General features: G+C 52.5%; 1 protein-coding gene across 1 annotated transcript in view; it reads right to left on the bottom strand.

Moving 5' to 3' along the window:
* The window catches only part of CTTNBP2 (cortactin binding protein 2), a 144,700-nt gene extending 133,610 nt beyond the window's left edge, over positions 1-11,090 (bottom strand). Inside the window, 1 exon segment of the mRNA XM_075599965.1 lies at positions 10,935-11,090. Within this exon segment, the coding sequence (XP_075456080.1) occupies positions 10,935-10,997 (63 nt within the window). The 5' untranslated portion in view covers positions 10,998-11,090.
* Positions 11,091-11,309: the final 219 nt, after the last annotated feature.

The following is an 11,309-nucleotide window of genomic DNA, read 5'->3' as shown; positions in this document are numbered from 1 at the left end:
GAAGATCAAAAATAGAAAAAGAGCACTCCTATGGGCTTCCAAAGATTATAACATTTATTGTACAAGCATCAAGTGTCGGTCCGCTTGTGAACCATTGTCAGGATAAAGATTGTGGCAAAGGTTCGCAAGCAGACTAAAACGTTGATGCTTGAGCAATCAATGTAATAATCTTTGGAAGACCAGTGGAGTGCCTCTTTTATATTTGTCATGCACTATTAAAGACTGGAGACACACACACACACACTATATAATATGTTACATTTGAATTTTGTATACAGCCTGTGCAGTGGCGCAGCTAGACATTTGTGGGCCCCTGGGCAACAACAATTTCAGGACCCCATTAATATTAATACTGACTGCAATTTTTTCTCCCTCCCCATCCCTCCTCTCTCTCCCCATCCCTCATCATCTCTCCCCCTCCCAATCATCATCATCGTCTCGCCTCCTCCTCATCTCCTCTCTCTCCCTCCTCCGCATTTCTCCTCCCCATCATCAGCTCTCTGCCTCGTCGTCATCATCATCATCATAAGATATCCCCCTCCTTAGGGTGACCAGATTTTCAAATGTAAAAAACCGGGACACATTTTTTTTTCCGCTTTCCTCCCCATTCTCACTCCCCCCAAATCCTCCCTCAATCCCCCCCATCCTCCTCCCCCCAATCCTCCCTCCCCCCATCCCTCACTCCACTCCCCCCATCCTCACTCCACTCCCCCCCCCATCCTCACTCCCTCCCCCCCCCATCCTCACTCCCTCCTCCCCCCATCCTCACTCCCTCCCCCCCATCCTCACTCCCTCCCCCCCCCCCATCCTCACTCCCTCCCCCCCCCCCATCCTCACTCCCTCCCCCCCCCATCCTCACTCCCTCCCCCCCCATCCTCACTCCCTCCCCCCCCCCCATCCTCACTCCTCCTCCCCCCCCATCCTCACTCCCTCCCCCCCCCCCATCCTCACTCCCTCCCCCCCCCATCCTCACTCCCTCCCCCCCCCATCCTCACTCCCTCCCCCCCCCCATCCTCACTCCCTCCCCCCCCCCCCATCCTCACTCCCACCCCCCCACCTCACTCCCCCCCCCCCATCCTCACTCCCTCCCCCCCCCATCCTCACTCCCTCCCCCCCCCCATCCTCACTCCCCCCCCCCATCCTCACTCCCTCCCCCCCATCCTCACTCCCTCCCAACCCATCCTCACTCCCTCCCAACCCATCCTCACTCCCTCCCCCAACCCATCCTCACTCCCTCCCCCCCCTCTCACTCCCTCCCCCCTCCCTCACTCCCTCCCCCCTCCTCACTCCCTCCCCCCCATCCTCACTCCTCCCCCCCATCCTCACTCCCTCCCCCCCATCCTCACTCCCTCCCCCCCATCCTCACTCCCTCCCCCCCATCCTCACTCCCTCCCCCCCATCCTCACTCCCTCCCCCCCCATCCTCACTCCCTCCCCCCCCATCCTCACTCCCTCCCCCCCCCATCCTCACTCCCTCCCCCCCCCATCCTCACTCCCCCCCCCCCATCCTCACTCCCTCCCCCCCCCATCTCACTCCCACCCCCCCCATCCTCACTCCTCCCCCCCATCCTCACCCCCCCCCCCATCCCACTCCCTCCCCCCCCATCCTCACTCCCTCCCCCCCCATCCTCACTCCCACCCCCCCCATCCTCAATCCCTCCCCCCCATCCTCACTCCCTCCCCCCCCATCCTCACTCCCTCCCCCCCCCCATCCACACTCCCCCCCCCCCCCATCCTCACTCCCCCCCCCCATCCTCACTCCCTCCCCCCCCCCAGCCTCACTCCCTCCCCCCCCCCCATCCTCACTCCCTCCCTCCCCCCCATCCTCACTCCCTCTCCCCCCCATCCTCACTCCCTCCCCCCCCATCCTCACTCCCTCCCCCCATCCTCACTCCCCCCCATCCTCACTCCCCCCCCAGCCTCACTCCCCCCCATCCTCACTCCCCCCCCATCCTCACTCCCTCCCCCCATCCTCACTCCTCCCCCCCCATCCCACTCCCTCCCCCCATCCTCACTCCCTCCCCCCCATCCCCACTCCCCCCCCATCCTCACTCCCCCCATCCTCACTCCCCCCCCCATCCTCACTCCCCCCCACCTCACTCCCCCCCCATCCTCACTCCCTCCCCCCCATCCTCACTCCCTCCCCCCCCATCCTCACTCCCTCCCCCCCCATCCTCACTCCCTCCCCCCCCATCCTCACTCCCTCCCCCCCCCCACTCCTCACTCCTTCCCCCCCATCCTCACTCCCTCCCCCCCCCCATCCTCACTTCCTTCCCCCCCATCCTTACACCCTCCCCCCCCATTCTCACTCCTTCCCCCCCATCCTCACTCCCTCCCCCCCATCCTCACTCCCTCCCCCCCCATCCTCACTCCCTCCCCCCCATCCTCACTCCCTCCCCCCCATCCTCACTCCCTCCCCCCCCATCCTCACTCCCTCCCCCCCATCCTCACTCCCTCCCCCCCATCCTCACTCCCTCCCCCCCCATCCTCACTCCCTCCCCCCCCATCCTCACTCCCTCCCCCCCCCATCCTCACTCCCTCCCCCCCCCCATCCTCACTCCCCCCCCCCATCCTCACTCCCTCCCCCCCATCCTCACTCCCTCCCAACCCATCCTCACTCCCTCCCAACCCATCCTCACTCCCTCCCCCAACCCATCCTCACTCCCGCCCCCCCCCCTCACTCCCTCCCCCCTCCCTCACTCCCTCCCCCCCTCCTCACTCCTCCCCCCCATCCTCACTCCCTCCCCCCCATCCTCACTCCCTCCCCCCCATCCTCACTCCCTCCCCCCCATCCTCACTCCCTCCCCCCCATCCTCACTCCCTCCCCCCCCATCCTCACTCCCTCCCCCCCATCCTCACTCCCTCCCCCCCATCCTCACTCCCTCCCCCCCCATCCTCACACCTCCCCCCCCACCATCCTAACTCCCTCCCCCCCCATCCTCACTCCCTCCCCCCCCCATCCCACTCCCCCCCCCCATCCTCACTCCCTCCCCCCCCCACCTCACTCCCTCCCCCCCCATCCTCACTCCCTCCCCCCCATCCCACTCACTCCCTCCCCCCCATCCTCACTCCCTCCCCCCCATCCTCACTCCCTCCCCCCCATCCTCACTCCCTCCCCCCCCATCCTCACTCCTCCCCCCCATCCTCACTCCCTCCCCCCCATCCTCACTCCCTCCCCCCCCATCCTCACTCCCTCCCCCCCCCCCATCCTCACTCCCCCCCCCCCCCATCCTCACTCCCCCCCCCCATCCTCACTCCCTCCCCCCCCCATCCTCACTCCCTCCTCCCCCCCCATCCTCACTCCCTCCCCCCCCCATCCTCACTCCCTCCCCCCATCCTCACTCCACCCCCCCATCCTCACTCCCTCCCCCCCATCCTCACTCCCCCCCATCCTCACTCCCTCCCCCCATCCTCACTCCCCCCCATCCTCACTCCCCCCCCCCATCCTCACTCCCTCCCCCCCCATCCTCACTCCCTCCCCCCCCATCCTCACTCCCACCCCCCCATCCTCACTCCCTCCCCCCCCATCCTCACTCCCCCCCCATCCTCACTCCCCCCATCCTCACTCCCCCCCCATCCTCACTCCCCCCCATCCTCACTCCCCCCCCCATCCTCACTCCCCCCCCCCCATCCTCACTCCCTCCCCCCCCTCCTCACTCCCTCCCCCCCCATCCTCACTCCCTCCCCCCCCATCCTCACTCCCTCCCCCCCCCCATCCTCACTCCTTCCCCCCCATCCTCACTCCCTCCCCCCCCCCCATCCTCACTCCTTCCCCCCCATCCTTACACCCTCCCCCCCCATTCTCACTCCTTCCCCCCATCCTCACTCCCTCCCCCCCATCCTCACTCCCTCCCCCCCATCCTCACTCCCTCCCCCCCATCCTCACTCCCTCCCCCCCCCATCCTCACTCCCCTCCCCCCATCCTCACTCCCTCCCCCCCATCCTCACTCCCTCCCCCCCATCCTCACTCCCTCCCCCCCATCCTCACTCCCTCCCCCCCATCCTCACTCCCTCCCCCCCCCATCCTCACTCCCTCCCCCCCATCCTCACTCCCTCCCCCCATCCTCACTGCCCTCCCCCCCCATCCTCACTCCCTCCCCCCCCATCCCACTCCCTCCCCCCCCATCCTCACTCCCTCCCCCCCATCCTCACTCCCTCCCCCCCATCCTCACTCCCTCCCCCCCATCCTCACTCCCCCCCCCCCATCCTCACTCCCTCCCCCCCCATCCTCACTCCCTCCCCCCATCCTCACTCCCCCCCCCCATCCTCACTCCCCCCCCCATCCTCACATCCCCCCCCATCCTCACTCCCCCCCCATCCTCACTCCCTCCCCCCCCATCCTCACTCCCTCCCCCCCATCCTCACTCCCTCCCCCCCCATCCTCACTCCCTCCCCCCCATCCTCACCTCCCTCCCCCCCCATCCTCACTCCCTCCCCCCCATCCTCACTCCCCCCCCCATCCTCACCCCCCCCCCATCCTCACTCCCTCCCCCCCCCCATCCTCACTCCCTGCCCCCCCCCATCCTCACTCCCTCCCCCCCCATCCTCACTCCCTCCCCCCCATCCTCACTCCCTCCCCCCCCCATCCTCACTCCCTCCCCCCCCTCCTCCCTCCCCCCTCCTCCCTCCCCCCCCTCCTCCCTCCCCCCCCTCCTCCCTCCCTCCCCCCCTCCTCACTCCCTCCCCCCCCATCCTCACTCCCTCCCCCCCCCATCCTCACTCCCTCCCCCCCCCATCCTCACTCCCTCCCCCCCCCCATCCTCACTCCTCCCCCCCCCCATCCCACTCCCTCCCCCCCCATTCTCACTCCCTCCCCCATTCTCACTCCCTCCCCTCCCATTCTCACTCCCTCCCCTCCCATTCTCACTCCCTCCCCTCCCATTCTCACTCCCTCCCCCCCCCATTCTAACTCCCTCCCCCCCCATTCTAACTCCCTCCCCCCCATCCTCACTCTCTCCCTCCCCCCATCCTCACTCTCTCCCTCCCCCCCATCCTCACTCTCTCCCTCCCCCCCATCCTCACTCTCTCCCTCCCCCCATCCTCACTCTCTCTCCCTCCCCCCATCCCACGCCCCTTAGCCTGTGTACACAAAGAAGTGTCTAGTAAATAAGCCTAACAATGGTTGGCGAGTATCAAACATGCATGAGCATCTTGTACTCTAGATTTGCAATAAAGTCACATTTAAATGCATTTCACTGTTCTGCTGCTTAAGGATTTTTATTTTCTAAACATTATGTGAACTATAGTATCCCAGAGATGCTGACATTCCTGGCATTAACATTTCAACCCCCTGGTAAGAAGACTTGTGAAGGAGAAAAAACTATGGACACCAAGGTCAGCCTCACTCCAGTGACCAATAGGAAACTGCAACGTTGTGTTAACTTACCGGCAACAATAACGTTCATTTACAAATGCGGTTGGCTTTAAGAAAATAAACAGGCAGACTGTGGGGGATATATATCAGTGTTTAGAAATGAGCATTGTAATGTAAAACTGACACAGGGGAGACATTCATTAGAGTGCAATAGAGCCCATTAGGGCCCTGTGACACAGAAACGCACAGTGAAGTCAATGGGAGTTCCTGTGCCATAGTGCCCCGATTCAAGATAGGCAAGTCTTTCGTCTAAGGTCGCGAACCTGGCAAAATAATGCGTCAGCGTTGGCAAGCGATTCGACAAGCAATCAACCTGCATCGCAATTTCTGTTAATATTCTTATTTGCTAAATTCTCTGTAGCAATCGCTAGGATTTGCGTAATGTGGAGACTATAAATAGGGCTAATACCCCATGTTTCGCACTGTCGGACAATATTTAGCTGAAAGATGACTAATTTGGCAACATTAAGCATGGCAAGAAATGTTATTTAAAGGAGCCAATTTTAAAAAAACATTTTTTAATAGGGTTACAGCACGGGGGTCTCCGGAGCTGACCTCCTGCTTCCAGAGATACTTACCTCTGAAGGGGGGGGCCGGTATCCTTCTGCAGTTTAAAGCCCCCGGTCACAAGGGCCAATAGGAATTTGCACAAGGTGAAGCCACAGTTCCTATTGGCCCGAACGACCCCGAGCTTTGAAAATCAGCCATAATGGGAACTCTGGAGTGGCCACCGGCACCCCCTAAGAGGTAAATACCTTCGGAAACAGTGGGTCCCAGGAGCTGAAAATAACAGGGTTCAGCTCCGGAAACCCCCTGCTTCAATCCTGTATTTTAAAAAAATGGTGGGGAAAAAAGGCTCTGACTGCCTCTTTAAGAGGAGGGCAAATGTAGCGACTGCCTTTTAGATAGCTTTGCATATCTTTTGCCTTCGATTGGCATTATCGCAATATAATTTATAGCTCCTGAAGCGTCATTCTTTTGTTGCAGCAAAGCATAAAGGGGATATGCATTATCTTCATCAATAAGTGGTTTGGGGGAGGGTTTCACGCTGTTAATGGAAGAGTTCCTCCTAGCAATATATGAAAGTTTGCTCCCGGAAATGTTGCTGCTTTCCTACTCGCTGCATCAATTAAATCCATGTCTGAGAGGTCATTACCAATTTGCTCAAGACTTCAAGGTCTCACTCCATGTTTATAATATATATATAATATAATATATATAATATATATATATATATGCCAAGTTGTTTTATGTAATGTATTGCTGTCGCCATAGTTGTTTCCTAGCCGATTTATTTTAGAGTCACTCTCAAACATTTCTCTGGGTGGAGTTGAGATTAAACAATTAATTAGGACTACTTAAGTCATGAGGACTCCTCCGTCTCTTACCCTCTGATGAAGTCTCCATTTACCCTAGCGGCGAAACGCGTAAGGGTATGAAAACGCTGTCTTGGTTGATCTTGGAAATTGTTCCGATCATTTACCTGCCATTGCGCAAGAGAGCTGAAGCAAGCGGAACCAGAAAGCACAGATACTAATGTGCCGGGGGGACCATTGTGTGGACGCACACTAAAGGGAACTACCCTATCGTGTATGCGGAAGACCAGTGCATGCTGCTAACCACAAGCTTCAATCCCTGAACCGGCAGAAGTACTACAGGACTCCAGAGTTTCTATCCAAGGTGCTTTTTCTACTGCATTGTTGTGAGTGCATTGATTTTAGCATTGTGGTAATAAACCTTTTACAATTTACACTATGGAGCCTAAGCTGTCCCTTTATGAGATTGATTTTATATATATATATATATATATATATATATATATATATATTCAATGGAAATATTACTGTATGCTCATTTGCATGTCTTAGACAGGTCTGCAACCCCGCCTTTCACCATTATCACCAATCTCACAGTGCTTCCACTGCAGAAAGGGATTCTGGGAATTGACATGCAAATGAGCACACAGTGCCACCTTTTGCTTCAAAACCATATAACATGGTCCCCTGTAAGCTTTTGCTTGCTGCATTTCACAGCTTTAAGCACAGCCTGGGTTAAGATGCATAGCCAGTAAGCCCACCCACAGACAGCCATTTCGACCTTAATGGGTCTCATCAATGTCGGATTGGTTATACTAGCTTTGCAAAATGAAGCTTAGGATAGGTTTCACCACACTTAGTTAAGTTATGGTGGGTAAAAAAAAATTTACAAAAAACTCCACAGTAAAGCATATAGCAAATGGAAATATTACTGTGTGTGTGTGTATGTGTATGTGTGTGTGTATATATATATATATATATGGTTGACAAATCACCAAAAAATCTACTCGCCACACAAAAAAATCTACTCGCCACCTAGTACCAAACGTGTGCTGCTTGGGCCAATATTTACTCGCCCGGGGGTTAAATCCACTAGCCCGGGGCGAGCAAATGTATAGGTTTGTCGAACACTGTATATATATATATATATATATATATATATATATATATATATATATATATATATATATACACACACACATACTGTACATATACATACATACATACATACATACATATATACACATACATGGGAAGACAATTGCAAAATTTAAAAAAAAAGTATATGGGGTGAAAATTACTCAAAAAAGGTAGTCTCCCACTACCTAAACATCTAGTTTGAGCAAAATGATGTATTGATTGTAAACAACAACTATAGGAGTACAAAATCGTGTAGAGAAAACTCCTTACCAGATAGAGAAATATACAAAGGCTGACACCTTAGAGCAGTGTTTTTTAACCTTTTTGTTTTGGTTAAGGAACCTATAATTATATTGTGAAATTCTGCAGAACCCCAATCCTCTCCAATAGCACATCTGAGATCAGCTGCATTGTAAGGAACCCCAACCCTCTCGAATAGTGAGTCTGAGATCAGACGCATTGTAAATTCTTCTGTATTTGGTAAAAAAATTCAAATGACCTAAAAATTGCAGGGAACCCTTTAGGGATGCCCAGGGAACCAAAGGGTGACTAGCAACCCCTGTTGAAAAACAATGCCTCAGAGCTGTGTTTTTCAACCAGGGTTCTTAGTAACTGTTGGGTTCCATAGGCATCCATAAAGGGTTCCCTGTAATTTTCTGGTCATTTGAAAATTGTATCAAATACTGAAGAATTTACAATGCATATGATCACAGAGTTGCTATTAGAGATAGTTGGGGTTTCCTCAGAATTTCACTTGGAGTTCCTTAACCAAAAAAAGGTTGAAGACCACTGCCTTATAGAGTTGAGGAGTGTAGTCTTTTATCAAGAGATTTTGGGGCATATAACCTAGAACGATTTTTGAGAGACTAGAACGGCTTGCGTATCCTCAGACATGTAGCTGCTCTCCAGGGTATTTAAATCTTTACCGGATTGAGATGGGGTCAGAAGACAGCGTTATTGTCCATGACCAACACCGTTTTACTTCTGCATTCACAATCCATTAATTTTATATTTAAGCAAAGTCTACTAATTCTACTTAATGTCTTAGCAATTAAAAGTAGACAAAATCTAAATTGCAAAAGCTTGGAACACAGTGATTGCAACATAAATATATTGTCAGATCCTGATCTTTTGCTAGCAAAATTAAAAGAAAAAAATAAATGTACAGAAATAAATGGATATCTTTTTTTTTTTAAAGGAGCAATCCAAGCAATATCCTATGTGTGTTTTTTTTTTTAATTAATCAGTTCTATAGTATTAGATATTTACTACCTTTTATTTTAATACACCGAGCATCATAAAAATAATAATAATGTTCTTGCATAGCGCTGCTAGTTTTACAGAGACATTTTGCAGGCACAGGTCCCTGCCCTGTGGAGCTTACAATCTATGTTTTTGGTACCTGTGGCACAGGGAGATAAAGTGACTTGCCCAAGGTCACAAGGAGCCAACGACGGGAATCTAACCAGGTCTCCTGCTTCAAACTCAGTGCCAGTCAGTGTTTTTACTCACTGAGCCATAATGTGGCCAACATTCCCAGCAGTTTGAGCAACAAACTGTACCAATAGCCGTTACCTTAGCAATATAAGAATGGATTGTATCTGCTGAGTTACACTGACTGAAGGATTGATTTGGAAGTGAAAGGCGGCCATTTAATGAACCCCGAGAAGCAGGATTTTTCTGATCACAGGAGAATTAATCGATCAGCAGTTTAGGTAATTTGTTTTCTATAAAGGCTGTATATATTAAAATATATATATTTTTTTTTTTTTTTTTTTTTTTTTTTTTAAACGGCTTGGATTGCCTCTAAGCAGTGCACATAGAAAATTGTTTAATGTCAAGAGTTCAGTGCTGACAGCTACAGTATCTTTGATACAGGATCTGTCATAACATCTCTGAAGTCAGAGTCAGGATTGAGTTCAGGGACCAGACCACCAAACTGTCGTTGGTGGCTCTCCACTATTTATATCCTAGAAACTTACTATGTATCATCCAAAAAGTGTTATTCTGCACTACTGTAAAAGCTACCCCCCTTCCAAACCTCAAGTCTACCAATGCCTCCTTATAACACATACTTAGAGCAAGAAATAGAAAAGACATGCGACCCAACAATATATTTAAATTAATGTATTTTGCATGAAAGACAATAAAAATGGACCAACATTTCGGTCCGAAACGTAGGTGCATGTCTTATTTTTTTAATGCACAATACACTGATTTAAATCTAGTGTTGGGTCTCATATCTTTCCTATTCCAAGCAATATACACTTGTAACTGGAATGTGTTTTTTGTTTTTTTTTCATCCCACTTTTTAATGGGCTTTTTACAAACTGCTTTACCAATACCTACAGCAATTCACGGTTCTCTCTGCTGAAGGAAGATACAGTACTGTACATGGAAAGAAAATGATTACAGTCACAGACACAATGGCTGGCTGGCTGGCTGCTTGCTCGGATCATAAATTCGCAAGACAAGCCTGGCAGACAAGATCCTACAAATGAAGGGGGTTTCCACAGCACGCAGATTAGATTGTAAGCTTTGTGGGGGAGGAATACTCTTGTTAAAAATGTCTTATATTTGTCAGTTTTGAATTCCCTTTTATTTGATGTATTCTGTATACATCGGTCTGAAAGAAAAAAAGAAAAATGGAGAGCACTGTATATATTAATTGTGGCTTGAAGTATTGGGTCTGACCAGCCATTAATCAGTGTGAAGAAGATTCCAGGAGTGGTGGTGTCTGCACTTGCACCTATTCTAAAACCTAGACTAAATGTTCAGTTCTGCAACCACCCAGAAGACCCAATATTTGCAAATCTGTTTCTTTTTGCAGCAAAATCACCATCTTTCTGAGTCCTGCTGTTTTACCAAAATCACAACCAGCAGCCCTCAGTCCAAAGCAAAATACACACAAGCACCCACATTTTCCGAGGGCAGAGCACCCCATTCTCCTAACTGATGGAGCACTTGGGAATCCCCTTAAGACTCCTGACCTGCCCGTTTCCCAATGACAGCCAGCAACAGAGCCCAGCACTATCCCGCCCTCCCCCGCTCTCCTAACAGGGAAGCACCATACTGCACAACATGTATGCACACCAGGCTCCTTACACTGTCGGTGTCCCCCTGGGCAGTTGGGAAAGGCTGCTCCCCGCTCTCTGCAACCGTCGCCATCTTCTTGCTGTTGCAGACTGAGACTGGGAGCAGCCAGGGAAGAGGAGAAGAGAGGAGGAGGAGGAGTACAGCCCCCAGAACCAGTACACAAGTTAACCCACTGCCTGCCCGAGCACAGGATACTCCTCCTCCTCCTACTGTACCTGCCAAAGAGTTAACCCTCTGTTTGCACAGTCAGGTCATACTCCCCCTGACACCCTCTACCATAGATCAGACTCCCACTGAGAATTAACCTGCTGTCTCCCTGTGCATGTCAACCCCATTCACTGTTAAATAATTAACTCTATGCCTGGCTGCCAAGCAAATGACAAC

This window comes from Ascaphus truei, chromosome 5 (genome assembly GCF_040206685.1).
Source record: "Ascaphus truei isolate aAscTru1 chromosome 5, aAscTru1.hap1, whole genome shotgun sequence".
In the NCBI taxonomy this organism is placed as follows: domain Eukaryota; kingdom Metazoa; phylum Chordata; class Amphibia; order Anura; family Ascaphidae; genus Ascaphus; species Ascaphus truei.
This window is presented reverse-complemented; position numbering and strand designations above follow the sequence as displayed.